This window comes from Penicillium psychrosexuale, assembly GCF_028828465.1.
Source record: "Penicillium psychrosexuale strain IBT 29551 chromosome Unknown utg000006l, whole genome shotgun sequence".
Classification (NCBI taxonomy): domain Eukaryota; kingdom Fungi; phylum Ascomycota; class Eurotiomycetes; order Eurotiales; family Aspergillaceae; genus Penicillium; species Penicillium psychrosexuale.
In genome coordinates, this window is record NW_026643191.1 from 1,455,024 (window position 1) to 1,482,146 (window position 27,123).

At 48.6% G+C, this 27,123-nt stretch overlaps 10 protein-coding genes across 10 annotated transcripts; 4 read left to right on the top strand and 6 right to left on the bottom strand.

Annotated features, from left to right (window-relative positions):
* Positions 1-1,494: 1,494 nt before the first annotated feature.
* Positions 1,495-2,888, bottom strand: N7518_010392 (uncharacterized protein; the record flags this gene model as incomplete). Its single annotated transcript, XM_057191318.1, has 3 exons — positions 1,495-2,399; positions 2,455-2,762; positions 2,812-2,888. The coding sequence occupies 3 exons, from the start codon at positions 2,886-2,888 to the stop codon at positions 1,495-1,497; spliced, it is 1,290 nt and encodes a 429-aa protein (XP_057037454.1).
* Positions 2,889-4,884: 1,996 nt separating this feature from the next.
* On the top strand, positions 4,885-5,565 carry N7518_010393 (uncharacterized protein; the record flags this gene model as incomplete). Its single annotated transcript, XM_057191319.1, has 2 exons — positions 4,885-5,176; positions 5,249-5,565. 2 exons carry the CDS (start codon positions 4,885-4,887, stop codon positions 5,563-5,565), a joined length of 609 nt encoding a protein of 202 aa, XP_057037455.1.
* A 5,797-nt stretch (positions 5,566-11,362) lies between these two features.
* N7518_010394 (tryptophan synthase) lies at positions 11,363-12,898 on the top strand (the record flags this gene model as incomplete). The annotated part of the gene is made up of 1 exon (XM_057191320.1): positions 11,363-12,898. The coding sequence occupies one exon, from the start codon at positions 11,363-11,365 to the stop codon at positions 12,896-12,898; it is 1,536 nt and encodes a 511-aa protein (XP_057037456.1).
* A 503-nt stretch (positions 12,899-13,401) lies between these two features.
* On the bottom strand, positions 13,402-14,470 carry N7518_010395 (guanine nucleotide exchange factor SDO1; the record flags this gene model as incomplete). The annotated part of the gene is made up of 2 exons (XM_057191321.1): positions 13,402-14,345; positions 14,404-14,470. The coding sequence occupies 2 exons, from the start codon at positions 14,468-14,470 to the stop codon at positions 13,402-13,404; spliced, it is 1,011 nt and encodes a 336-aa protein (XP_057037457.1).
* Positions 14,471-15,040: 570 nt separating this feature from the next.
* cp3 (carboxypeptidase C PRC1) lies at positions 15,041-16,746 on the top strand (the record flags this gene model as incomplete). The annotated part of the gene is made up of 2 exons (XM_057191322.1): positions 15,041-15,527; positions 15,581-16,746. 2 exons carry the CDS (start codon positions 15,041-15,043, stop codon positions 16,744-16,746), a joined length of 1,653 nt encoding a protein of 550 aa, XP_057037458.1.
* A 482-nt stretch (positions 16,747-17,228) lies between these two features.
* Positions 17,229-18,327, bottom strand: N7518_010397 (40S ribosomal uS13 domain-containing protein; the record flags this gene model as incomplete). Its single annotated transcript, XM_057191323.1, has 3 exons — positions 17,229-17,672; positions 17,862-18,027; positions 18,174-18,327. Coding segments are annotated over 3 exons (618 nt in total), but the record flags the coding sequence as incomplete, so codon positions are not given.
* Positions 18,328-19,376: 1,049 nt separating this feature from the next.
* Positions 19,377-22,550, top strand: N7518_010398 (uncharacterized protein; the record flags this gene model as incomplete). Its single annotated transcript, XM_057191324.1, has 1 exon — positions 19,377-22,550. One exon carries the CDS (start codon positions 19,377-19,379, stop codon positions 22,548-22,550), a length of 3,174 nt encoding a protein of 1,057 aa, XP_057037460.1.
* Positions 22,551-23,073: 523 nt separating this feature from the next.
* On the bottom strand, positions 23,074-24,087 carry N7518_010399 (peroxidase; the record flags this gene model as incomplete). The annotated part of the gene is made up of 2 exons (XM_057191325.1): positions 23,074-23,881; positions 23,981-24,087. 2 exons carry the CDS (start codon positions 24,085-24,087, stop codon positions 23,074-23,076), a joined length of 915 nt encoding a protein of 304 aa, XP_057037461.1.
* Positions 24,088-24,873: 786 nt separating this feature from the next.
* Positions 24,874-25,566, bottom strand: N7518_010400 (uncharacterized protein; the record flags this gene model as incomplete). Its single annotated transcript, XM_057191326.1, has 1 exon — positions 24,874-25,566. The coding sequence occupies one exon, from the start codon at positions 25,564-25,566 to the stop codon at positions 24,874-24,876; it is 693 nt and encodes a 230-aa protein (XP_057037462.1).
* A 246-nt stretch (positions 25,567-25,812) lies between these two features.
* Positions 25,813-27,016, bottom strand: N7518_010401 (3-isopropylmalate dehydrogenase; the record flags this gene model as incomplete). Its single annotated transcript, XM_057191327.1, has 3 exons — positions 25,813-26,017; positions 26,065-26,488; positions 26,545-27,016. The coding sequence occupies 3 exons, from the start codon at positions 27,014-27,016 to the stop codon at positions 25,813-25,815; spliced, it is 1,101 nt and encodes a 366-aa protein (XP_057037463.1).
* Positions 27,017-27,123: the final 107 nt, after the last annotated feature.

Consider the following 27,123-nt stretch of genomic DNA (forward strand, 5'->3'; position numbering starts at 1 on the left):
GAACCCAATAGTAGAACTCAGGTGAATCCTAGTATGAGAAACTATCTCGGTAGGAATGATAATGTGAAATCTTTGATGTTTTGATCAGAGGAAGGGGAAACTTCCAAGAGGAAATGAGAGATGTGATACATCATACAGCCAAGTCTGGGGGGTTCTGATATAGCGGTCAACCTTTTACGGCCTGATCCCTGTCCCTTAATTTGAAAGCAAAGGATACGGAGTATGTAATGTAGATTGGGAATCATTCACAGTAGACAGCTAACTTCAGACTGCACATTTTCTTTCAAGGTCATCTCCCTTTCATCTTCCCAGACTTTCCTTCTTCTTTCCTCCTTCTCTTCATCTATACTCAAAACTTATATACTATATACTATATCTCCCTGGAAACAGACAGTGGCCTGATCACAGGAGTCTAGATTTGCTCGAATCGCCTTTCAACACAAAAATGTCATACAACTATGGAGGGGTTGAGTTGACTCTCGCCTAACACATCTGGGTGTCCCAAAAAGGGAGAATCGGAGATTTCATTCGAAGTCATCGCAGCAAGTTTCTTCCGATGCAACATCTCACAGAGGAGAAATAATTTGTCGGTAAGTCACAAGAGCTTCGAAAGAGCCAGCAACTAATACAATGTACAGCATCGCTATAGCCATGACAATCCAAATGACCAACAAGCTCGATATATATCTGCTGAGATGCTGTATCGCTACTGCTCGTTCATATTCTTTTTTTTCTTTTCAAGGAGTTAATCTTCAAGTGCCTCGATGCCGACACAGCAACTGATGCCAATGAATCCCGGTAACTATATTGTCTTGGGTAAAGGTATGTTACGTCTACAACAGATCGCTGGAGTTTCCAATGTTGATAATTGTATCAGAAGAACGAACTACCAACTGCACATGACACCAATACCTATAGTGAACGCGACCTGGTAAGTCGATCTCGAAATGGTCAAGCATATAACAATACTAATTATTTCTATACAACTAGTGTATACCCACAAGCAAGAATAGAAGCGGAGAAACTATTATTGGATCGACTCCGCTGGCCCACTAGTCGTAGATTTATTTGATATAGTGTCTCCACTGCGAGTTGGTGTTCACGTTGCGTTGCAATGTCGTTTTCATTGGTTGCAACCAGTGGGCTCCTGCTAATGACGAGCTTGGAAATTGGAATATTGATTCGCCAGGGGGAAGGGAAATACCTGGGGAATTGATTTGACTAGCGGTGTACGGAGTAACTACAAGCCCAACTTCTGGAGTCAGGAACATTTACATTTACTTTTATTTTACTCCAAGGCAAGACACAAATAATAAGCACTATGATTCTGATCTGATATATAATTTCAACGGGTGTATCATCAAAGCCTGACAAAAGCAAGAAAAACAAAACCAAGGCAGCCTGACGTAGGTTGCAAGCCCCCTCCCCAACATCCCCCCACCTAGCGTACAACACTGATCATACACAGGCTCTCGCACTCCACAATTACTTTACTTATTTGAACTTGCGCTTCAACCAGGACATGAACCCGCCCTTCTTCTTCTCGGCCTGCGATCCTGACTCGGAGGTCTTGTGAGTATCTTGCTGAGCCTTGGCAGCCTCCTCCTTGACAGCTTCAGTCTTGGTCTCGGGCTTAGGCTCCTCGGCCTTGGGCAACGCCTCCTCAGGCTGTGCCTCGTCGCCGCGCTTCAGGGCAGCTTCGGGCTTCTTGGGCTCGGCCTCCTTGGAAACAACTGGAGTGGCGGCCGGAGCAGCAGCCTTGTCGCCCTTGGAAGCGAGAATGGCAGCGTTCGCGGCGGCGACCGCTACGGGAGAGGAGGGGGCGCCAGCCTGAGCAGGGGTGGTCTTGTGAGTGGACACGGGGATCTTCTCCTCAGCCTTCTTCTCCTCAACCTTCTTAGGTGCCTCGACCTTCTTCTCCTCCTTCTTGGGTGCCTCGACCTTCTTCTCCTCTGCGACCTTGGGTGCCTCCACCTTCTTCTCCTCGACCTTGGGTGCCTCAGCAACCACAGGAGTCTCCTTCTGCTCCACAACAGCCTTGGGTGCCTCAGCCTGAACAGGCTCAGGCTCAGGGGTGGTCAACGCAGCAGCCGTAGCAGGTCCAACACCGGCCAAGGTCTCAATGGTCTTCTTGTCCTCCGCCACGCTAGCCTGAATCGCCTCCTCGTCGGTCTTGGGCATCTTGTGGGGCTTCAAGTTATCCTCGTTGGTGAAGATGGGCTTCTCGTACGGGCGCTTCGTGTGAGCAGCGTCGGTCTCGGCCGGGGCGGCAATAGGCACGGGCGCAGCGACAGCGGGGGCGGTTGAGTCTGAGGTCTTGGGGCGCTCGACCAGTGTCGCAGGAGCGCCGGTCAGGACGTCCAAGGAAGCAGGCTCCCTGGTGATCGTCTCCGGAAGGACTGCAGATTTCAGGTTAGTCGGAATTATTCGCATATTACTAACACGCGGTCATACCAGTGTCTGTGGTAGCGCCATCGTCCAGCTCGCCCAACTGCCCGGCCTTGGAGGCCTGCACTTTCTCCACGGTCTCCTCCACCGTACCCTCTGTCGCGGGAGCCTGCTCGGCCTTCACAGCCTCCTTGGTCTCCAGATCCTTGGTCTCCGCGACAGCTGGGATCTCCGTTGCGGCCTCGGTCACGGGGGTGGCCTCGGGCGCCTTGCTAGGCTCCGCGACGGTCTCGGTGGGCTGTGTCGCAGTCTCGGGCGCAGTCTGTTCGGTCGCAGTCTGGCCTTCGGTTTGCTCGGTCTTTTGCTCGGGTCCACTGAACGGTTAGATGGTGATGTGGCATCATGTTGAATTTTTCAACTTACACCACGTCCTTGGCGCTCTCTACGGCCGCGACGGGCTTGCTGCCCTTCTTGTTCTTCTTTCCGCCTTTTTTACCCATGGTGATTGTATTGATTCTGCGCTGGTCAGAAGATGGAAGATGAAGGAAGATAAGTTAACTTACGATGGTAGTGAAGTGTAGGAGGGAAGAAGTCAAGTAAGGGATGACGCGGTATGTTCTCTTCTCTAGGGTTGTTGGATCCGTGGTGAGGACAATTCTGGAACACAAAGTATCACACATTTAATCTCTTTTTTCCCTACGGATTTCATAAATATTATTAGATCCCAATGCATTCAATTCAATTCAAATTGAAAGACTCTCTTCTATGTCTGTCTGTCTCTTTTTGTCCTCTTTCCCTCTGCATTCCTCCGCATGCGACATCTCTTTCATAGTTCCCTTGTCGTGTGAGCTTGGGCCAGCCCTAACGTCTGCATCGGGTAAATAGGGTTGTGCCTGCACAACTAGGGGCCGACCAGGGGAATTAGAGCAGTCAGGGCAATCAAGGTAATCAGGGGCTCAAGGATGATCTGGGGAAAGGCGCAAAGCCTAACTTAGTATGTATGCCAATATTCCTGAGTCCCTGAGTCCCTCAGGGATTGGGCATTCTTGGTGAAAGGGCCAAATAGCGATTACATCATCTCTGAAACAGCAGATCACAATAAAGACAAAAATAGGAGTCACAAAATAGGAAATGAGTAAATGGAAGTTCCATGGCTTGGAAGAGTCAGAAAGGGTACCCCCACTAGATGTGAATATGCCAGTTACGGGTGGATTGTATGACATGCATAAACGTTCAATAGTTACCCAACTAGGTAATAACTAGTTGAGTTAGCAGCTCTCCTAAACTAATTAAGGCCAATGTAATATCTACATTTACACTGTATAACTACATCAAAAAAGAGATAAATGACAATAGAAATTGACTGTTTAACTAGTTATCTAACTATGTTATACAAAATAATAAATTGAAAAAAAAAAAAAACTGACCGACGCAGGGATCGAACCTGCAATCTCTTGATTCGTAGTCAAGCGCCTTGCCATTGGGCCAGCCGGCCTCGTTGTGAAATTGAAATTGATGTGCTTTATGAGCCAGCGCTGCCTCCCAGGCAAACCCGGCAAAAACGTGCCGAGTGGGGGCAACTGCGCAAGTTCATCTCCACTCCGATTCCGGTTTATTCCCCCAGGTGGGATTCCATGACACATCCTCTTACAACATGCAAAATGTAACATGATGTAACCGTGAGGCTCTCACCGAGTTCTGGAAGCCTTCGCTGCAGTACAATATACGCCACTGACTTCAAGGGATGACCAGTTTCATTATACTTGATTTACGACATACATCCATGGGGATATACACCGGGGGTCAGAAGTAAGTATGCTGGATAGCCCTAAAGTGTAGCAGTAACCGTGACATTCGCAAAATCGCAGCCCAGACTCGGCCATTTCTCGGACCAATTAATCGGGGATTAAATCGCTTACCTAGAGTATGGAGTAACTAACTAGTTATGTTGTAGTTAACTAACTAGTTATGTACGGTGTATGTACAACATTCCCCTAACTATATAGAACATTCGAATATAGAATACCCCGTACAAAAACCAATTATCAGATAATGATGTCTCTCGCACAGACAGTGGATTCCACCATTATTACTCCGTACGGACCATTGCCCCCCAATATACCGCATCTGGACAGGAGACGCTTCTGGGGAACCGGGACATCCATCCCACCTGGGACATGAACGTGGATGCAACGGCAAAGATAAGCCTGCGACTATAATTCCCGCATTTCCCTCTCTCTCCCCTCTTTCACTTTCCTTTTTTTTCCCTTTGCTTTACTTTCCCTTTCCCTGTCTCTATATCTTCATAGAATGGTTAAACTGTTTCTATCACACAACCCCCGCTATTCGTGCTTGCACACCCACCGCGTCCGTTCCCAATCCGGGAGTGGTATGCACCTCTGAGGCATTTTCCTTAGGAACCGCCCGCATTGATCTCTGAACTTCTTGAATTTGAAATCTTGAATATCCAGTTCCCAATTCTTTTTTTCTTCCAATATGAACTTCCGCGAGAAGGTCAAGCGGGTGTTCCGCTCCAGATCCAAAAATGATGGAAAGCCCAAGGTCGAATACTATAGACGACACGAGTGTCCCCCGTCGAAATTCCGTGGTCCTTTTGATCGTGCCCACCAGAAGAGCCTAGCCGCTTGGTCCTTCCAGGGTGCAATGGTCGAACGGACTCGTTCATTCGACGACTCGGTCTCGCCTTGCACCACTTTTGAAGTGTCCGACGGCTACTCCGGCCCTTCCGATACTGACTTTTCGGTGTCCCCGGACAATGTCGATCCAGGTATGCATCCCCAGCCATAATCGAAATCACTCAGCCCTATTGAAAAAATTAATCCTAACTTCCATTTCATAGTTGACGCCCTTCCTGAGGTCCCTGCAGAATCTTCGCCACGCGCCCCCAACTCCGGCTCCCAGTCCTCCACCATCGTCAACTCCTCCAGCTACAATGGCTCAATGATGACCCTCACCAACGAGGGCTCCATCTACGAGATCCCAGAGGATGTCAGAGAGCCCAAGTTCTTCCTCAAGGAGTCCGTCCGCTATTCATCACCTCTCGTCCGGGCTATCTCGCCTGCCATGACCCCGTGCGTCATGTCCGCCCGGAAGGACCTCCCTTTTGCCCCAGAGGATCTCGCCCGTGCCCTGATCGCTATCCAGGTCTGCGCCTGAATATCGCCCTACTTTCTTCACATCCAGGAGATTGTTCCTTTTGAATCATCCCTTCCATTCCTCAAGACTTGATGTCTCTTATTTACCCGACCTTTTTTGGCTTTGCCGATCGGGCATCTCCATCCCTGAACCCCATCGTCGACCGAGTCACTCCTCACTAGATGCCGAGGACTGTCGGTCAGCGACTGTCTTTCCTTTTCACCTGTCATGCATTTGCATCTAAGCGTATACCCGTTACGGATTTTGGCTGTTTGATTTTTTGATTTTTTTTTCCCTTTTTCGGTGGGATCTGTCGGTTTTGCTTTGGTTGGTTTAACCCACCCCTGTCTTCGCGAGCCATTGCTCTCTTATCACGATATACACGTCGCGAATGTCTCTCATAGATGGTCTAGAGAAAATTTTAACGCTGCTGGAGATAACCTTACTAGAACTCAATTTCTATGCTTTTTTGAACTATAACTCTCGTAAATCAATTAAAGTCAAAAAGGTACAACGCACGATCGAGATAGATCGCTCTAGATCTTAGATCGTGCAGTTGTTCGAGAAGAATCTTCCAACCCCGCCTAGAGCCAAGCTTTTCCCCCGCGCCAAGATTGCACATCGCTCTATTCTGGTCATGATTCGTATCGGCTGAGTTTTCATGGGGTTTCAGTGGGTATGGTGGATGACGCTTGTGCGTTGTCAAGTAGTTAGACTTGTGATGCTATTCCGATTGCACCCAATCAAAATTGTCCTCCATCTATAGGGACAGTGAGGAACTCGACAATACCACTACACTGTTGCCTTATATTCTTGAATTTGGACATACAGTTTGTGGATTCCAGATCAATCCTGTATACTATATACGCCAAGAATGAGAAATACTTAGAGAGTAATAAGAGTAATACACAATGCCCTATTCGTTGCCCTATACAGGTCGACCGCGGGTCACCCAGACCTGGATCGGGGTGGCGGGGGGATCCATTCAGAGACTTCGATATCTACGTCGCTGAAAACAGACAATGTTTCCAAGTTTGCGAATTGGCTTCTACTCTTGTGTGAGTTTATTAGGAAGATCAAGGACGTCATGGTTGAAACTTGCATAATCTGGGACAAGATTTTGAATCTAAGCGTCATAAAGACCGTGTTGTTAGAGATGCCTCGATGAAAAGCAGAACCATCTTGCTCATTCTGTTCATTCAATCCCGACATCGGTATTTGCATTTCCAAAGTATCATCCTCCACGTTGCTGGACGAGCTTGCGCGTACTCCAGCATCATTGCACACGTTCCGACAATGAGACAGGGCATACCGAGGCAGCGATGGTCGTTGTTGTAGTACTCAATACCCATAGAAAGCAACTTCTTTGAACAAAGGATCCAGTGAGTCTACCAGTTGCTCGCCCGTCTCTCTCTCCGACCCATGAGATAGGTGTGAAATGTTTCCAGGATGCTTTCCTGCTCTGGCTAGGATTGCTCGGTCCATAATTTTTAGCGCGGGGTGATATCCGCGAAATACAATGGTGATGAACTTCCGGGAGCCACTTTTTCGCGAATTTGCTTGCTTTTGCAAACATGCTCGTTTTCACGGATATGCTCCCTTTCACGGATATGCTTTCTTTCACGGACAGTGCTCGTTTTCGTTTTCGCGGACGTTGTCGAATGAAGTAGGTGAGGTAACTGAGAAGCAGACCAAGAATCCTTCAGTTGGCGTAGGCGGTTACGCAGTCATCTAGCGCAGTGCCATACCCACGAAATGGGATAGCTTCATGGCACCACTTTTCGCGGAAATGTTCGTGTTCGTGGACATGTTCATTGTTTCGCGGACATATTCGTTCCTGTGAATATACTCGTTCTCGCAGACATGCTCGTTTTCGCGGACATGTTCATTGCGTATGCTCGTTCTCGGGAACATACTCGTTTCCGCGGACGTTTTCGAATAAAACAGGTGAAGTGGTAGAGAAGTAGACTGAGAACATATTTTATAGTCTGCAGGTTGGTGTGCGCCGTTACGCAGTTACCTCGGATATATTCGTTTTGGCGGACACTTGGCGGACACTTGACGGACACCCTAGTTTTAGCGGACATGCTCGTTTTAGCGGACACGCTCGTTTTGGTGGACACGCTCGTTTTGGTGGACGTTTTCGAATGAAGCAGGTGAAGTAATAGAGAAGTAGACCAAGAGTATATTATATAGTCTACGGATTGGCGCACGCAGTTACATGGTTCATCGATCAGTGGTTCGAATCCCATCTTCTTCAATGCTTCTGCGATGGTTCCGTACCAGAGGTATCCTGCTTGTCGAAGTCCGTACATAGCTTATAGGAGGAGGCATACCTCCTTTTCCTGGTCTGGATTGTTTCTTTCAAATCCTGTCGGCTGTCTCATAAAGACGATGCGGTTGTCGATGATTGCGTTGAGATACGCTGCAGTGTAGTCGACTTGCCGGGGATATATTCGTTTTCGCGGACACACTCGTTCTGGCGGATATGCTCATTATTTCGCAGACATGCTCGTTTTCGCGGACGTTTTCAAAGAAGCAGGTGAAGTGATAAGAGATGTAGACAAAGAGTATATTATATAGTCTGGGGGTTGGCGTACGCGGTTACGAAGTTACCGCAGATATATTCGTTTTCACAGACACGCTTTTTCTCGCGAATATATTCGTTTTCGTGATGTTTGTTTTCGCGGACATTGTCGAGGTGAGGTGGTAGAGAAGTAGACCAAGGGCATATTATATAGTCTGGGGGTTGGCGTACGCGGTTACGCAGTTACCGCGGATATTTTCGTTTTCATAGGCATGCTCGCTCACGGACACGCTCGTTTTCGTGATATTCGTTTTCGTGGAGATTGTCGAATGAAGTAGGTGAGGTGATAGAATATTATGGGTGTTGATATGACCCCCCTCCTGCCTGAAAATTCAGTCGCCGCCTTCCTAATTTGGATAGTGCTTACCTAATTCCTACTGCCGCTTTCTAATTTTAGACACCGCTTTCGTGTCAAACTCCCCATACAAAAGTACAAGACAGTAGATAGCCGTCTTACATACCTGGTCCTGCAACTTCTATGTAAACTCCTAGTAAAATTAAGTCACTTTTATCATATGAAGTTTGAACTGCTTTATCATCAACTGCTTCAACATTAACTGATTTATCATCGAGGGGCTAAGTCATATAGGAATTAGGTAGAATATACAATTTTTTCTGATTAAAATGCATGTCTTTTTACTATGTAAACCAGAAGTGAGCAGAATATATGGCAGAAAAATCTACAGTATCAAAAATTATGGCAGAATTCGGTATTGCAACCGATTAGGAAGGCGGAGACTAATTGTTCAGGGTCATAGTTATCACTACCCTAGTTATATAGTCTGCGGATAGTTTTTGCGGATATTCTCATTTTCACAGACAGCGGATGTACTCTCAGCGGACAGCGGACATACTCGTTTTCATAGATATACTTGTTAAATGTCTTGACTCTTCTGCTCCACAACAGAAAATGATATAACAGGGCCTTAGGAGTCGATATATTCTAGAATAACAGACTTCCAATGAGCGCCCTATCCTTTCTCCTTTTTAACGGACATACTCATTTCGCGGATATGACGTTCTCGAATGAAGTAGTCAAAGTGATAAACAAGTGGACCAAGAACACATTAGTCTAAGAGCGGGTGCAGGCGATCGTAATCCTCTTGACCGGCAGTATCAAACGCTCATCGAGATCCTGAATTTGGAGAGCAACGGCTAGAAAGGTTTCTTTGACGCTTGACTGACGTATAGCTTTTGACGCTCAAATTAATGATCAGCCTTTGAGTATCAGCTTTGCCCCTTGGTGTAAAGTGGCAATACGACTGCGGATTTTCTTCGTGATAGGATCCACTGTGATAGTCCCGGAAATTTTGAGAATTGGCTCCTGTATGATATATGCTTAAATGCTTAAATGCTTTCGCTCCCCTCGCCATGTTTCCCACTCTAAAATGTAGATGCAGAGGCCTTGATATGTATTAATGAAGCATGTTGTCCATACTGAGCCTTGAGTCCATGGTTTCGATGCAGTGTCTTCTAGTACCTACATGTAGTAAGGTGACTTGCATTAATACATTATGCTATGTAGTGAATCTTGTGCCAAATTCGAGTTTGTACCAGAAGTATTCGTCCCAAGTATCCCTGTATCCACATTCTAATCCACATTCCGACCATAGATTCTATAACCTTAATTTTGGCTAGTTCCAATGGCTCTCTATAAAATAATACAACAGAAGAAAGCAAAAAAGAAGAAAAAGGAAGAAAAATTCTTTGACGGAGTACTCATTGGTTGAAGTTCCTCCTATTAAGTGTATCACATGATCAGCTTCGCCCTAGGTCGATCGAGCAATGTAGAGTACAGGAATCTAGGGGAATCAGTTCAGTTTGGTAGATTATCGATATCAATGCATAAGCGTAAGCTCGGCATGCTGTGATGGCGAGGATCGGATCACATAGAATAAAAAGCAATATGCCAACGATAAAGCTACTAGCTAGTGGATTCCATTTTTATTGAGAGTAGCAAATTTCCCAATAATTTCCGAAGTCCTAGCTGAAAAGTTGAATGCTTGGTTTTGAAAGATTTCCAAAAGGATGTGTTGTTGAATGGAAGATGTGGCTGAAAGAGATCCTTGAATGAATCTGATCCATATGCCAATTGAGGGCATAGGAGCATCTCATCGATGGGGAAAAGACATATGTCCGGGGACAGGTCCGGGCGCAAGTGTAGTCAAATTTTGCCTTTGTCTCTTAGATCATAGCCCTGTACTCCATAGAATGTAAAATGTCTCATTTTTGAGATTAAGGATCATTGTATGAACCGAGTCATTTGAATGTAGGACCGAGAAACGGTAACACGTGGAGCGGGATCTGGGATGAATCACGCTGTGGATTTAGATTTGACCTGAGATAAGGCTCACTTTGTGAAACAGCGACAAGACTATTCTGGGAGTGCGGATGTTGTAACACAGCATATATGAGATTCTGCCTGGGAGCCCTAATTTCATTGATCTTTCGTGCCAAAAGAGCTACACCCCTGTAGAGTTGCACGCCTCGATTAAGATGTGGAATCTGATCATACTAGATCGGGCTTGATCACATCATTGGCGCTGGGCTTGAGTCACACTGCTGGCACTGCCGCGGTTCATTGCACATAGAAGGATTTTGCTTATTTGGAATGATGATTGAAGTGCTCGGTACCCTGTATGCACAGAGTATTTAACCTGGTTGCTAAGTTCTTCATAGCAATCTTTCAGACAAAGCAATCAAATAGGAAGCTGTTTACCTCGGGGAACCAGAACTATATGGATACCTTTTCTCCGAGCCTACATAGTTCTATGATGTACAGGAATGGGACAAATCTTCCACTATATACTCCATCTGAATAGATTCGATGACATTGGCACTCGGCTATATTTGTTCATAATTTTTTACCGCTCCACTACGTAACGTCACAATACGGGCCATATGTACTCCACTCATAAGTGAAAGAAGTAGAAGAGCCAGTCAGATAACCTAGTTGGCCAAGAAAGGCAATCCGAGATCGAACTTTCCGTTTCATTCGCCTGACGAGCTGAAAGGTCGACATAAGGGAGGAACGTTCACACTATATCTAGATGCATACTTAATGCACCTTTCGCCCACTGTACCGTGCCCTAACTTCTATCTGCATGATCAGAATAGTCGAACCTCAAATCCATTCTCTTTATTTTTTATGGCTTTATGATTAACTATTTGTCAGTCACTTACTAAAACATCAATCCAACTTCTACTTTTATCCGAAGGGTAAAGCACAACATGCTTTGCTCTCTGCGCCGTTTTCTTTGCTTTTCCTCTTCCAAATCAGCTGAACCCACTGCTCCCGCAACACATGGCACGGACAATGTGGAAGATCTCATTCGCTTGAGACCTGCTGGCAGAACAATTGCTCAAGCACGAATTGCTAATCCCTGCCCGGAAGGGGTTAGCAGTGTACAGTCCAGGTCCCGTTCGGTTTCCCCTTCGAGTTGTGATAGTAGCACACAAACCGAGTCGACAAATGCCTCAGATGGCGAAACTAGAGCAACGACAGTATCAACTGTCACCGGAACCACATCCACCCTCCCCGATACACCTGCCAAGTCTACCTCCACGTCGAGATTGAACACAATCACAGCGTATACCCCCATCCTGCAGTCAGATGGCACTCTGCGGGCCCCGCAGATCACCTTTGATGGCTATGGCTTCTATGGGGGCCGGTTTGCTCCTGAATCCATAATGGGATTCCTATACGAGCTGACATCATTCTTCGAGGCCACTGTCTCAGACCCTTCGTTCTGGGAAGAATATGCCACGTTTCAACGTGCTCATGCCACACCACTGCACATGGCTGGGAAGTTGACCAATTTGGCAGGAGGTGCTACTATCTGGCTGAAGCGTGAGGACAAAAATGAATATGGTAGTCACAAAACCCGCAACATCATTGGCCAGATCCTGCTAGCTCGCCGGATGGGCCGCTCTGAGATCGTCACAGATTGTGCCTCGGCCAAGCATGGCAAATTCACTGCTGCAATGTGCGCACGCCTGGGATTACGCTGTGTGGTTGTCATTGGTGCAGATGACGCTAGTGCCCAGGAGGAGGACGTGCTCGAGATGAAATCGCTCGGTGCTAAGGTCCTGACGGCCCGCACCCCCTCCGGCATGGGTAGTCTACGCGCGGCCATCACAGAAGCCCTGCGGTATGCGGTCTGCAATCACGAATCTGCATACTACCTCATGGGTAGCCCGGTGGGGCCTAGTCCCCTGCCGACTCTGGCTCGCACGTTCCAAGCCCTTCTAGGCGAGGAGGTTGCAGCCCAAATGCACGAGGCAGCAGGCTGTCACCCAGATGCCCTCGTCACCGCCGTCGGCAGTGGTAGCGGTGCAATCGGTCTCTTCAGACCGTTCCTCCATGACTCATCTATTCGTTTGATTGGTGTGGAAGCCGCGAAGGCAGCTGCCCTGACAGATGGAGGGCTTGGAGTACTACAAGGTGCCCGCACTCTCCTACTCCAAAACGACGATGGCCAAATACTTGACTCGCATTCCATTTCACCTGACATGAACTTGTCTACTGTGGGCCCCGAGGTCGCCCATTGGAAGGACTCTGGCCGGATTGAAATCTCAACTGCTACGGACGCGGTTGCCCTGGATGGGTTTAGAATCCTTCAGCACCACGAGGGCATTTTGCCCGGTCTTGACTCGAGTCATGCAGTAGCCAAGACACTGGATCTCGCTAGAGAATTTGGCCCGGGCAAGAATGTGGTTTTACTGGTGACTGGATGTGACAAGATCGGCGTACCTGGGGATGTCTGATTGGCTCAAGCGTTGCGATGATCAGTTATTGCTTTTTTCTTTTTGTTGGGAATAAGCAATTCTCACGGTGTTGGGGTTCCTACTCTCCTTTGTCTATATCCTAGACGTCTTCTTGTATGATATTGTTACTTAACTTCTTGTTGCGAGTCAATGATACGCTTCAGGGCTGTTGATTATACTTTGAGCTATCATACTTGGGATCCTGGCCCTTTTCTTTCTTTTTGCAAAGATACTCTCCTACGTTGAGTGGCTTTTTTTACGAGCTGCTGGCAGCTGCAGTATGTGTTCCTTCCCCGCAGTATGTCTCCATTGTTCGACTGTCATTTCTTCATCTTTGCTTTTTCCGTGAGAATAGACTTTGGTCATCGGCATTGTATTCCCCTTACTGCGGCATAATGAGATGGCATATCAAATCCAGTATATTTCAAGGTTCTTTTTACTTTTTGTCATCAGTCATATCGTATCATGTACAGTAAAGCCTTAGAGAAATCAAACGTCATAATTCAATCCTCATGTGTGACCGACATGTCCAGAACCTCAACCCGGCCTCGTCCGCGGGTCTCATTGCTCACCAACTCATTCAATCCCTTAAACGCACCGGGTTCAGCAAACCCAACAATTTCCCATTCATCCCCGCCAATGACTTCTTGCGATTCAACCGATTCGATGAACGCCATGATTTTGTCCTTGACGGTGCCCGGGGCTTTGGGTGCTTCCACATCAGACTGACCAGCCTCAATATCTGAATCGTCCTTCTTGGATTTCTTCGATCCCTTATTCCCTTTCTTGTTGTTCTTTGATCCACCAGATGGGGCTTCCTTCTCCTTATTCGATGCTGCACCTGGGGCAGCCTTGACAGACTGCTTCAGCAGGGACACTGGACACGTCACACGAAGACGCATGCGGGCTCGCATAACGGGGATCGGCTGCCAGGCAATGAGAGCCTTCATGGCATCCAACGCTTGACTCTTCGCCGAGCGGTTCGCCGAAACTCCCGTCCAGAGCGGCTTCTTCGGCTGAGAGGGTTTCTCTTCGCCATCTCCATTCACCTCCCCGCTCGCATGTGCCTGTTGTTGTCCGCTGGCCGAGGTTAATTGATCCAACGCTTTGTGGATCATTCCAGAGGTGTACACGCGCTTGGTTGAGGGGTCGACTAGTCGACCTGACACGATATCCAGCACTTCCTTCTCCACTCGCTCGAGGATGTCTTTGCGCTCACGCTCGCCGACTTGCACTTCGCCTTTACGGAGGATCTCTTGGAGGATTTCCTCTCGTGGGGTACCGGTCCCGAAGGCCTTTGCTAGCTCTGCTGTTGGGGCGGTTTGTGCTTTGGAGACGGAGAGGAACACGGTTGGGACTTGGAGGACATTGTCGAGATCTTTTTCGGCGCCGGATCGGTATTCCAGCAGTTTGTTCTTGTAACAGGCGAGTTCAAAGCGCTTCTTGCCTGGATTGGGATAAAAGGTTAGAAACGTCCAAGGAACATAGATAAGACAGAAGTGTACCCTTCTTTAGTCGGACCACCGATACATTGGTGAATTTGATCTGGTTGGAGGGTTGGTTGATAGGCATTTTGGGTGTGAAAGCCGCTGAGGGCTGGTTGCTTCAGAGTAAGATTCAAGATATGTTTTTGAAGACTATTTCCAAGTGGATGACACCGTCAAGATCGAAGGATATATGTAGACTGAGTCCGAAGTATCAAAAGTTGATTTGCGTCAGGCAATTTACCCAAAAAGGCTTAGTCGATAAGCTCGTGCCCCTCGTAACCTTGGAATCCCGTGACTCATGCTGACTCATCCGGGTCATGGGGTCGGGCAGCTTCCTGGGGTCATCTGATTGGCCCAGCCCTCTCGTCTTATCGACTGTCCCCGGCGTCATCGGCCAAGGGACCTGCTTCTCCTCATCTCACAAGCCCCAAGGCATCACCGTCTTGCTTCTTCCAACCCTTCAACTTTGTCTCAATTATCAATCATCTTGTGGTATCTTCAAAGTGTAAGTGATCAACTTCCTTTGGCTCATTTTGAGAGCCATTCTCCCAACGGTTACTGATAAGAGGTGCCTAACTCCAGACCCCAAGGTACCCGTTCATCATCACCAGCTCATTACCATCATTCTTGCCGTGAAATCCAAACACAGTACACAATGAGAGTTCTGTCCGCCACTCTCTTGGTGGGAGCTGCTTCGGCCGCTGCTCCGCCCTTCCAGCAGGTCCTCGGAGCTCACAGGGAGTATGCGGAGAACGTAGCCCAACAGGGTGCGGATGCACTCAAGCCCCTGCAGCAACTCCAGGACCAGTTCAAGTCTCTTTCTGGTGAGGCTCGTCAGCTCTGGGAGGAAGTGTCTAACTACTTCCCCGAGTCCATGGAGAGCGCTCCCTTGCTTTCCCTGCCCAAGAAGCACACCCGCCGCCCTGACTCGCACTGGGATTACCATGTCAGTGGCGCTGAAGTCCAAGACATCTGGGTCTCTAATGCCGAGGGCGTCAAGGAGCGTGAGGTTGAGGGCAAGCTGGAGGACTACAGCCTCCGTGCCAAGAAGGTTGACCCCAGCGCTCTCGGTATCGACCCCGGTGTGAAGCAGTACAGTGGTTACCTGGATGACAACGAGAACGACAAGCACTTGTTCTACTGTAAGTTCGGAAAGCCTCCATTCATCATCTAAAGTTTATCTAACCTCCGAAAGGGTTCTTCGAGTCTCGCAATGACCCCAAGAACGACCCCGTTATCCTGTGGCTGAACGGCGGTCCCGGCTGCTCGTCCCTCACCGGACTTTTCTTGGAACTTGGACCCAGCTCTATCGGTGCTGATATCAAGCCTATTTACAATGATTTCTCGTGGAACAACAATGCCTCTGTGATCTTCCTGGACCAGCCCATCAATGTCGGCTACTCCTACAGTGGCTCCTCTGTCAGTGACACTGTTGCTGCTGGCAAGGACGTCTATGCCCTCCTCACATTGTTCTTCAAGCAATTCCCCGAGTACGCTGTACAGGACTTCCACATTGCTGGCGAATCTTACGCTGGCCACTATATTCCTGTCATGGCTTCGGAGATTCTCTCCCACAAGAAGCGTAACATCAACCTCAAGTCTGTTCTCATTGGTAACGGTCTCACCGACGGTCTTACTCAGTACGAGTACTACCGCCCTATGGCATGCGGCGAGGGTGGCTACCCCGCTGTTCTGGATGAGAGCACCTGCCAGTCTATGGATAACTCCCTGGCCCGCTGCCAAAGCATGATTCAGTCCTGCTACAACAGCGAGAGCCCCTGGGTTTGTGTCCCGGCCTCCATCTACTGCAACAACGCCATGCTTGGTCCCTACCAGCGCACCGGCCAGAATGTTTACGATATTCGCGGCAAGTGTGAGGACGAGAGCAACCTGTGCTACAAGGGTATGGGCTACGTCAGCGAGTACCTCGGTCAGGAGAGCGTGCGTGAGGCCGTCGGTGCTGAGGTCGATGGCTACGACTCATGCAACTTCGACATCAACCGTAACTTCCTCTTCAACGGCGATTGGTTCAAGCCTTACCACCGCCTCGTGCCCGGTCTCCTTGAGCAGATCCCTGTCCTGATCTACGCTGGTGATGCTGACTTCATCTGCAACTGGCTTGGCAACAAGGCCTGGTCCGAGGCTCTTGAGTGGCCTGGCCAGAAGGAGTTCGCTGCCGCCAAGCTTGAGGACCTCGAGATTGTACAGAACGAGCACGTTGGCAAGAAGATCGGTCAGATCAAGTCCCACGGCAACTTCACCTTCATGCGTATCTTCGGTGCTGGCCACATGGTTCCCATGGACCAGCCTGAGGCTAGTATCGATTTCTTCAACCGCTGGCTCGGTGGTGAGTGGTTCTAAACACTCAACCGAGTTGCTATATGATACAATGCGTTGATGAACTTATCATTACACTACGTGTTATTGATCTTGCCACTGGCTATTTGCGTACAATTTGACACCTAACCCTCTGGGAAATTCAGAAGGCCGCATACTATGTTTTCCTACCGATCTGGCTTTTGTTTGGTATATAACTAGGCAACTTTGAATTCAATAAATTTTGGATAGACTCAAACATTGAGTAATAAACATGTAGTGTAGACATGGATGATGCATGAGTGCATGTATAACCCCAGAACCCCATAGTTGTTGATCTATGGCTCAGGCACACCGACGGTCTAGGACATTCTACCCCCACAGCAAGGTATTCTTCGAATTATACCACGGAGGCTTGCAAGATATTCTACCCTACGAGGGCCGAGGATTGAGCCAGGATCATGGAGTTGGCAAATTGTTCCACAACGTATGACCCATCAAACCCAGGGCCAAAAGCAAAGCATACGTATTGGAAAGATCGGTTCATTTCATTGGTATAGTTCATTTTCAATTTTTTGACAGCGGGGAAAAGGTCCCACGAGTGTCCATAGAAACACACCGGAAATAACGGAATCCCTCCAAGAACCCCCGGCAAAAAAGCGAACAGAATGATTTAGCCCTTCTTCTTGCTGACACCGACGGTGCGACCGCGGCGGCCAGTGGTCTTGGTGTGTTGACCACGGACACGGAGGCCCCAGTAGTGACGCAGACCACGGTGGGAGCGGATCTTCTTGAGGCGCTCGAGATCCTCACGGAGCTTGGAGTCGAGACCGTTGGAAACAACCTGGGTGTCCTTGCCATCGGTGATGTCGCGCTGTCTGTTGAGGAACCACGAAGGGATCTTGTACTGGGTAGGGGTCTGGAGGATGGTCACGATGCGCTCGAGCTCTTCGGTGGTGAGCTCACCAGCACTATATAGAAGGCGTTTTGTCAGCTTCGCTGGTCTAGTAGAAAATTTGTTTGTTGTGCGATATTCCCCCTCTTTCTAGTCCGCAGGTCGATTCCGGTCCAGACTGTTCCATTGTCTCTTTCGAGTTTTTCCTCCAATAACAGATGCATGGGAATGATTGAATATTCGATAGGGGTTGTGGCGAACGTACCGCTTGGTGAGGTCGACATCGGCCTTCTTGCAGACCAGGTTGGAGTAACGGCGACCGACACCCTTGATCTGGGTCAGCGCGTACATGATCTTCTGCTTGCCGTCAACATTGGTGTTGAGCAGACGCAAGATGAACTGGAAGTTCGTCTTATCGCCGGTCACGAGCGCTGTTATCGAGAAACCGTTATGTTAGCCAACATTCAATTTAGAGAACTGCTTTCTCTGCAGTCGTTTCCAGCATTTCTTTTTTTGGCAATTTCGTGGTTGTATATCATATAATGCTCTCGGACTGAAAGGAGGGGTCGTCACGTACACATGATGGGCGATGGGCGAGGATCGCGATGGGTTGTCGACAGAGGGATGGAGAGAGGAAGTCCAACTGAGTGACTTTGCTTGTGGGATCGGGTAATTGGAGCACTAACCCGATTTGGACGAGGGCTCGCTTGTTCGGGACTAGGCCCAAAATGGCTAGTGCGTAATGTAGATCATGTGTAGTCACATGACTGTTAATTTCAGTGTTACATTCGGGTAATCTGCCATGTTATTTACACGTATTTTACCTGCAGCCCTGACCAGACGGCTTTGTTTTCCTCGACATGAAACTGTGACGAACCCGATTCCTGGAGTGATCAGCCACTGTCAAAGTGTCTCTTTGTGCTTCGAGTAATCCTTCATGAAGTTCATACATTGATTTACTTTGTGGCACTGTCTTCTCTTTGATTTAAGTTTTTATTTCGCGTTTCTTAAGTCTATGGATTGGCTACTCGCAGGCCCATACATTCTTTAGCTCATATCTTTATTCGTGGCGGACGATGCCAGAAGCTCCGATTCACTTGCTTTAAGAATTTCGAGATCTCTAGCTTGATACTAATCACTTCTGCACTTTGATGGTTATTTCTAGACCCAGTGAGGCTTACTCAAGGCCAAACAAGAGAGCAACATGGCCACAACATCACATCCGTTACCTGCACTGGATCTGGAACCCCAATCTATAGGATCTTCGATTTGATAAGTTAAGTTCTTTGGTTTGTTAAGAGAACCCCATAACCCCACTGCTATTGATAGTATTACTTTCTATTTTTACTAGTTTCTTTGATTGACCTCGACCAAGACGCTATGTGCTAATGTGACAAATATAGAATTCCCCACTCTCATCCTGCCCTGGCGCTAACTCTTGCCTAGAATCTAAGTGCTTTGTTCATCAAGAAAGAGGATGTTACCATGGGTCTTCGATTCGGGGAGGGGCTCGGTGTGTTCTTTCATCTCATGCTTACCGTCTACAATATGGCACTCTATTTCTTTCGTTAGTAAAGATGGCATTCAAGCCGGCACATTGGACAATGGATGTTCCTCGTTGTCCATTAAAGCACTTGGTTTTCCTCGTTTTGGCTTCTAGTTGATAGTTTCCAGGTTCCTCAGACCAATATAGGACACCCCAATATCAGGATATTGCTCTCGATTGAGCCCGTCGTGGTATACTTTTCAGACCTTGATTCTTCACTTTCAGATTGTCGAGATGAGTAATTTCTCCCCGCTCGAGATTCCTCTCTTTTCCGATTTCCCATTGAGGCCGCAGGAACTCGAACAGCCGCCTCCACCCTTACCACTTTACGACTTTACACGCCTTCCTAACCCACCCGACGACTGGTCACATTTCAATACCAAGTTTTCATCTGTTGCACATGGCTCCAGTCGTTCCTTGAAGGCCCCGCAGGTGCAAGTGTTGATGAAGCATTACTTCTGGGGAATCCACTATGAGGAACCGACTAAGACTCCCATGACAATGAGAAAGAAGTCAAATGTCAAGCTTCAACATATGTTTTTGTTCAAGCTCATCTACTACATGCAAGAACGCCATCGTCCGAAGACTTGGGCAGATATGCTCGATGTTAACCGAGATACTGGGCCACGACTCTTGAGATACGACCTCGATCCGCGCCCAAAGCCATTCAGTAGGTGGTACAATTCTCTTCCGGATGTGAACACAGTTATCTTGAATGCATACATACGCCCTCAGGATGCGCCACCGGATATGCCCGACTATCTTATTCAACAGTTTATGTACTCCGCCGACAGCTTACACACACCACCTCCACCATCTCCAGCGTCAACACTCGCTGTGCAACAGGAGGAAATCCTTCGTATGAACTTGTTGCAACACATGAACCCAGGAGTCGAGATTACACCGGCCTATTTATTGACCGAAACGCCGAGTCAGAAGATAACGGGCCCTGCACCAGGTCAAAAACGGAGTGCAGAGGACAACGAGGAACCCCGTAGCAAGCGCGCAAGACAGATTTCACCCGGTGCTCCTGCTTACAGAGATCACTTTCATTACCCCACTTCGGCATACCAAGAGCCTGTCTTTGCTGCTGATGAAATCACAACTTTCACCTGGACGCCTGCTCTAGTACCTTCCGATAAAGTGACCCCCATTGGAAGGCACCAATTGAGCCCCATTGTCCCGAAAGCTTCCAGCCCGCTTGACACGCAAGCGATTACGGACGCCGTGGAACGAACTGTGATGCAGATCGTGTATGCAGATTTGGACCGTGATCCCAGCATTCCGTCTACTGGAAAACCTATTCGCCACGGGACCGCCTATTCTTATAAGGATATGCTCACGATGAAACTTGGGTCATTCCCCACCACGGCGAGTGTCAAGTTGTCCCCATTGACCTTCGATTGGGATCCGAATGGCACTATATTTCCGGTCCGGGGCCGCGGCCCTATCTGGGATTCAATGTCCTGTGCAACAGATGCTGTTATTGTAGCGGGAATGCTACTCGATGCTGGCTGTACCAAGATAGATCGTGCAAACAATCGAGCAGCTGAGTTCAAAGATATCGAAAAAGCATTCATCGAAGTGACAATGGCGAGTTGGGAGACCTTCGACGATAAAACTTCTATATTTGTGCGTGACGAGTGGCTCCGTATGTTTTCCGATGGCTCAACCGGCTTGAAAATGGGACAACCGATTCCTCCTTGGGCGGTATGGTCAGTGGCCACGAGAAGCTTCGCTCAATTCCGCTATTTCCACGTGGAGCGAGTGACCCCTTGCAAATGCCAGTGTGCAATGCCATTCTACAACTCCCACCAAGGGTCCTGCATTCTACCTGGCTACCAAACTGGCGATGAAAAAGGAGTAGAGTTGCAAGAGTTGATCGAGCGATGTTTCTACCCACGCAAGTCCTTCAAGTGTGATAAGTGTGGTGATCCGACGGGAGTTACTGGAGAACGAAAGATCGGTCAACTCCCTCTGCGTCTTGTGGTAACCTCTGATATCAAGACTCGAATCCGAAATCACACAGAGAATCTCAGATTCAATTACATAGACTATGAAGACAAACCACAGGTTGCACACTATCGTTGGATTGGTGGAATCTATAACAACGAATCGCATGCTCGTTTATTCTGGACAGATACGAAACGAGGCGAGAAAGATAATGGGAATATTATGATGTACGACAGCCAAGTCAACTCTGGGGTTCTCATCGGTGGAATCCCAGCATTTCAGCCTGACGAAAAAGTGCCCACTGAATGGGTCAACCATTATGCCATTCCGCTCCTTTTCTACGAGCGAATCATGAATCCCACCATCGAGCTTTTGCACAAGGCCAACAACACGTTGATAGAGATGGCCAATTGCGTGAGCGAGAACAAGAGCGTTTTCGAAGAACACATCCCTTGGGAGCGATCGGATCCTCCACCGCAGCGGGAGTCATGGCCTCGTATACTTTCATACAATGGTGAGCGCTTCAGCAATTTTAATCCCGGCTGGGCAACAGCGAAAGTATCCCCCAACCCAGCCTCTGAAGAGACTGCCATATCCGCTCTGCCACTCGGTCACATTGATTCGGCGCTTCTTGATCCACTGGTCATTGACCAATCACTCCTTGATCCGGGCCTTTGGTCCATCACCACAGCTCCGGAGTTCGAGTTGTCCTCGTTCATGGACATGACCGGCCTTCATGACCTATCGAGCAATGGTCAAGGCATAATAAATGTGGACCCCAAGAACCATATATTCCAGTCAATGATGCAGAGTCCACGCTGGCTTCAACATCCTGACATGTGGCCTTCGGGTCTACCTAGTGAGGAAGGAGCTTTGGACTTCCCTGATCTGCCTATGTCACCCCAGCTGGGCAATCGCAGGGGCACTGGGTCGTCAGATATTAGCATGCCAGATGCGGAGACTATTCCTGAGCTTCGAAATCGACATTTCCGCATTACTCACGGTAATGAGCTCAAGAGGTCGGCGATGACAAACTACGCTATTTCGAAGCAGGCCCTGAGTCCAAGGGAGAAGCAGGCCCTACGTGCAGGTGAATTCAACTCAAGCCAGAGATTTAGTGATGTAGAAGACGAGGAAGAAGAGGACGAACTCGACCTAGAGAAGATGCAAAAGAAACAGGACCACGATCGAAAAAGAAGAGAGGAGCGGAACAAACAAAAAGAGCTCGATCCAAAGAAAAAACAACAAAATGAAGGTGAAGTACGGGAGAAAGACTCAAGATGGACTAAAGAGGAACAATATAAACAGCAAAGAGAAAAGGAAGAACAGAAGAAACAGGGAGAGGAGAGGCCGAAGGTATCAAGAAGACCAGGATTGAGGAATTCGAGGAAGAAGAACACCGATCCAACATGGAAGCCTGGTGACAGTGATGCAGATGATGCAGATTTGCCTTGATTTATGTGATTTATGTGACTTATTGTACTCTTTTGTTCTTTTATATTTCCTAATATACACCGTTGATACTAGTCAACACGGCATCTGCCAATCAGCGGGCTCTCATTTGATATACCCGAGGCCCGAGTCTGTATAACACGAGATATTACACACTTGGTACCTTTCTAGTGCCCTTTTACAGACATAAGTACTTCTTTGCTACATAATAACAAGTGTACATCGTATACGTCCATACCAGTATGTATATGTAGTATTATTCAGATGTAGCCGTGCGGGCTTCCCCGCAATCTTACCCCAGACTTCGACATCCCCCTTTCTCTCTTCTTTCTATTTCATCTTTATAATTCTACTACGAAGATACTACGACGATACATATCAACAGGCATCCATCAGTTATCTTCATCACATTCTATGATCTAGGATCTATTTACACATCCGAATCCTGCAGTCTGCAGTCCCGGATCAACCAACGCAGTGGGGAATTGATCAAAACAAGCCAAAAACAAAGCCGAAAAAGAAAACCCTACAGACGCGCCCTGGGCGGGCCTGTGGCAGTGTTGCTCTTCTTCGGTGCTGACACATACCCACCGAGAGTGCCGTCAGTGTTGGTCACGGCACCCTTAGCATCACGCCGGATGCCAAGTTCAATCAACTTGGCAAACACCTTGGAGAAGTGATCAAAGAACAACTCCTTATCCTCGGCGTACCGCTTAACCCACGGGGCAAATGCAGGATCCGTCGTGAGCGCCATATCAGTGGGCAGCATCATCAACGGCTCCTCGTCCTCATCCGCATCGGGGTCCACATACACAAACTGGGTATTACCCGACGCCACCTTGCGAGGTTGCCAGTCAAGCTGGAGCAGCAATTTGAAGAAAGAGTTTGAGAATCGGGTCGGGTTCGTAACCCACGGGCCCTCGAATCCACTGCGGTCGCCGTGGCATCGGCCCAGGTTGTGTCCGCCCGTCAGCGCTACAATCTCCTGGTCGTTGAAACCCATGCGGTAGAAGATGAACCGGAGGTGGTCGGCACCTTGGGCTCCGTCTGGCAGACGTCCTCGTGGAGGCAGCTTGGTATCGTTTATCAAATCTGTTCGTCCGCCTTGCCAGGGGATATCCGGTCCGCCCAGCTCCTTTATCGCCACTACTCCGGCCAACGTCCAGAGATCCGAGTATGTGATCCAGGGGTGCTTCTCTTTAATCGGCTCTAGGAATGCCCGTCCGTGCTGCAGACCAGCGTTGGCGGGATCACCACCCTCTGCTTCGTACCGCATGCCGGCTCCGTTTGAACCGCCGGTATCGGATTCAACATCGTACGTGCCAGATGAGTGCCTGTTTGAAATCATTGTCAGTAAGATTGCGAGGCTTATCGTCCCCGTTGAGCCGAGGTCCCCGACCGGGAAACGATGAGGCTTGATCACATTTACTTACCATGCTAGCCGCACGAAGACGGGTCCTGCGCTGCCATCATCATAGCCGGGCTTCTGCAGGATATCGGCGATGTCCTTGCGGACGGCGTCATAGTCGTGGGTGCTCATTCTCGGTATCGGCCGATAACGCGGTCCGGGGTATGTTTATCGGGAAAAAATTGGACAAACTCAACGTCGTCTTCGAGGTGATTCGAAGAAGTTTAAGTAAAGGGATTTGGATCAGGGAGAGAAAAGAGAAAAAGAACCGAAAAGAAGGAGAAACGAACAGAAAAAAGAGCCCCCCGGACTTTCCACATGGAAGTCGGTGGATCCGCGGGCCGAATCAGGGTGCGCCTATTGAAGATGCCGAGGTAGGATTTGGACGACCGTTGACTTGCTCATGATCGGCTGTGATTTCGATTTGCAAGTTCCGACGTTTGGTTCTCTCGGTTCTGATGGTCGAGATTCCCATTTCCAGTGATTTTTGTCTTATATTCAACCGGAACAAGCCCTGGAGGATATGGAATCACATTCCAGATGCCATCAAATGCCGATTCAACCCTCGGAACTCAGAAGCCGATCTTGAGATATGACACTAATATTGATAGGCAAATCCGATCTTACATCCATTACTGTGGTATTTTCAAACGCAGTTGAAATGGGAGTCTTTTTTGATAGAACTTGCTTCTCGATTCTGTCTGCTTGTCATGTGGGGGAATTGACGAAGCTAAGTCTCAGAATGAATATGCTTCTCTTCGCCGTGGCGTCATTTTTCGAAATGGGAGGCAGATCTCTTCTCCCCCTAAACCCCAGGGCCAAAAAGGAAATGAAAAAACGGTTTCGCATGCAAGCTCAAACGGACAAATAATCTCCGAGAGACATCCCAGAGACGCCTTGAGAGACATCTGAAAGGTATCAAAGATCTGCCCCCTTGACAGTTTCTTCTGCACTCTCATATTCTCCATCAACATCCTCCCCCGTGTCAACCTCACACTCCCCATCGGCATTGTTGTCATTCGAATAACTGTCCTCAATATCGTACTTCTTCAAGCAATCTCGCAACATATCCCGCTCAATTCGTAGACGCACCACCTCCCCCTGCGCCTCTTGTAGCGAGATTCTCAATTTCCGCATCTTCGTCTGGTAGGCGCGACCCAGCCCATCCGCCTGCACAGCCAGCCGCGAATACTTCTTCCGGATCCACTTCCTCTCCTTGCGCAGTCGCTGCACCTGTCGATCCAGCAAGCGTCGCTGCTTCACATCGGTGTCGCGAATCGTCTGAATCACCTTGTCGATCACGTCGGTGTGCCGCGCTTGGAGTGCGCCTTCCTCGGAGTACTTTGCGATGCTTATGAATGTTGCGCAGATGTCTGCCGCGATGGATGCCATCAGCTCGCTTTTTGCGGTGGAGGTTTGTTGTTCCAGGTTTTCGAGGCGTAAAGCGCAGGATCCTGGTGTGTTTTGATGCTGGCTTGGATGGTGGGGTGCCATCGGTGGTGTCAATGGGGTGGTAGGCGTTGGGGGTGACATGTTGAGTGCTCCGTTTCTTGCGGGAGACTCGTCTTGGAGCGGACTCTGTGGGGGTGTGGAAGTGATGGTATTAGACATGGAGAGGAATAAGAAGAGAAGAGATATTCAGGAACATGCCAATCTAATTATACCTAAGCATTATGGAATCATGGGAAGTGCTATCTAATTTCCTTTCAACCCCAGTTCTCTAACAAACATTGCCTTTGGTCAGCTTCTCTCTTTATCAGAGTTAGATGTTAGATGCATTCATTGATCAACCAGTTTGAGACATGCTTGGACTTTGTTTGACCGAGCAATCATGGATAGTCATTCCCACATGTTATACTATAGTGCAGACATAATCGCATCGCCCATTTCTTTAGTCCCAGCCTTGCCCCCAAGGTCAGGCGTCCGAATCCCTGAATCTAGCACTTTACGCACCGCATCCTCCACACGTTGAGCCTCATCTTCCATGCTCAAAGAGTATCGGAACATAAGCGCGACGCAGAGGATCATTGCAACCGGGTTGGCAATGTTTTGTCCCGCAATACTATAACAAAGTCAGAATAGCTTTCTTATCATATTTCTAGCACTTACGTCGGAGCAGATCCATGTGTAGGCTCGTACAGCCCGTAAGGTCGTGTCTTCAGTGTCTTATCACCAGGCAGACCGTTGAGACTGGCACTTGGCAACACACCCAGCGTACCCACAATCGACCCAGCTTGATCAGAGATCATGTCGCCGAAGGTGTTGTCGGCCAGGATAACGCCATTCAGGGATCGCGGGTTCGTTGCCAGAATCAATGACGCGGAGTCGGCAAGCTGGTGCACCAATTTCACTTGCGGGTATTCGGCCGCCATAGTCTTTTCCACTACCCGGCGCCAGAGTCGCGAAGAAGCTAGTACATTCGCCTTGTCTAGTGAGATCACAGGCCAAGGGGGATTGTGTCGCAGTGCTACTTCGGCGGATAGACGAGTGATTCGCTGGATCTCGGCTTCGGAGTAACCCCATTCATCCATTGCTGTGGTAGAAGAAAAGTTAGCTATTCAATGACAATAGAATCTCAGTGCAACCCACCGTATGTTTCTTCTTCGACCTTGCGGCCAAAATAGGCACCTCCGCAGTTCTCCCGCACGACAACAAAATCAACACCTTCAATAACTTCCTGCTTGAACGGGCTGAACTCCTTGGCGATAGAGGCACTTGGCGAGGTGGAAGAGCACGGGCGTAAGTTTGCATAGATATCCATAGCCTTTCGGACTTGGAGTAGTCCTCCTTCGGGCCCATCAAGACCACGACGTTGATTGTCCCATTTCGGGCCCCCAACTGCGGCGAAGAGCACTGCATCTGAGTCCAGAGCTGCCTGCTTGACTTCTTCAGTCACAGACTTGCCATGAGCGTCAATGCTGCAACCTCCAATCAACTCCTGGCGCAGTTCGAACTTGCGCTGGGGAGTCTCAAAGAACTTGAGGACCTTCACGGCTTCGGCCATGATCTCAGGGCCGATGCCATCGCCGGGTAGGATGAGGATGTTGAAGTTTTTGGCCATGGTGATGTGGTGTATGTTATTACATGAAAATATCTGGGGTAGATCAGATTATTCTCGTAACCTAGCACCTAGGACTTATACGGCCTGAATCGGTTCGGTCTTCAACC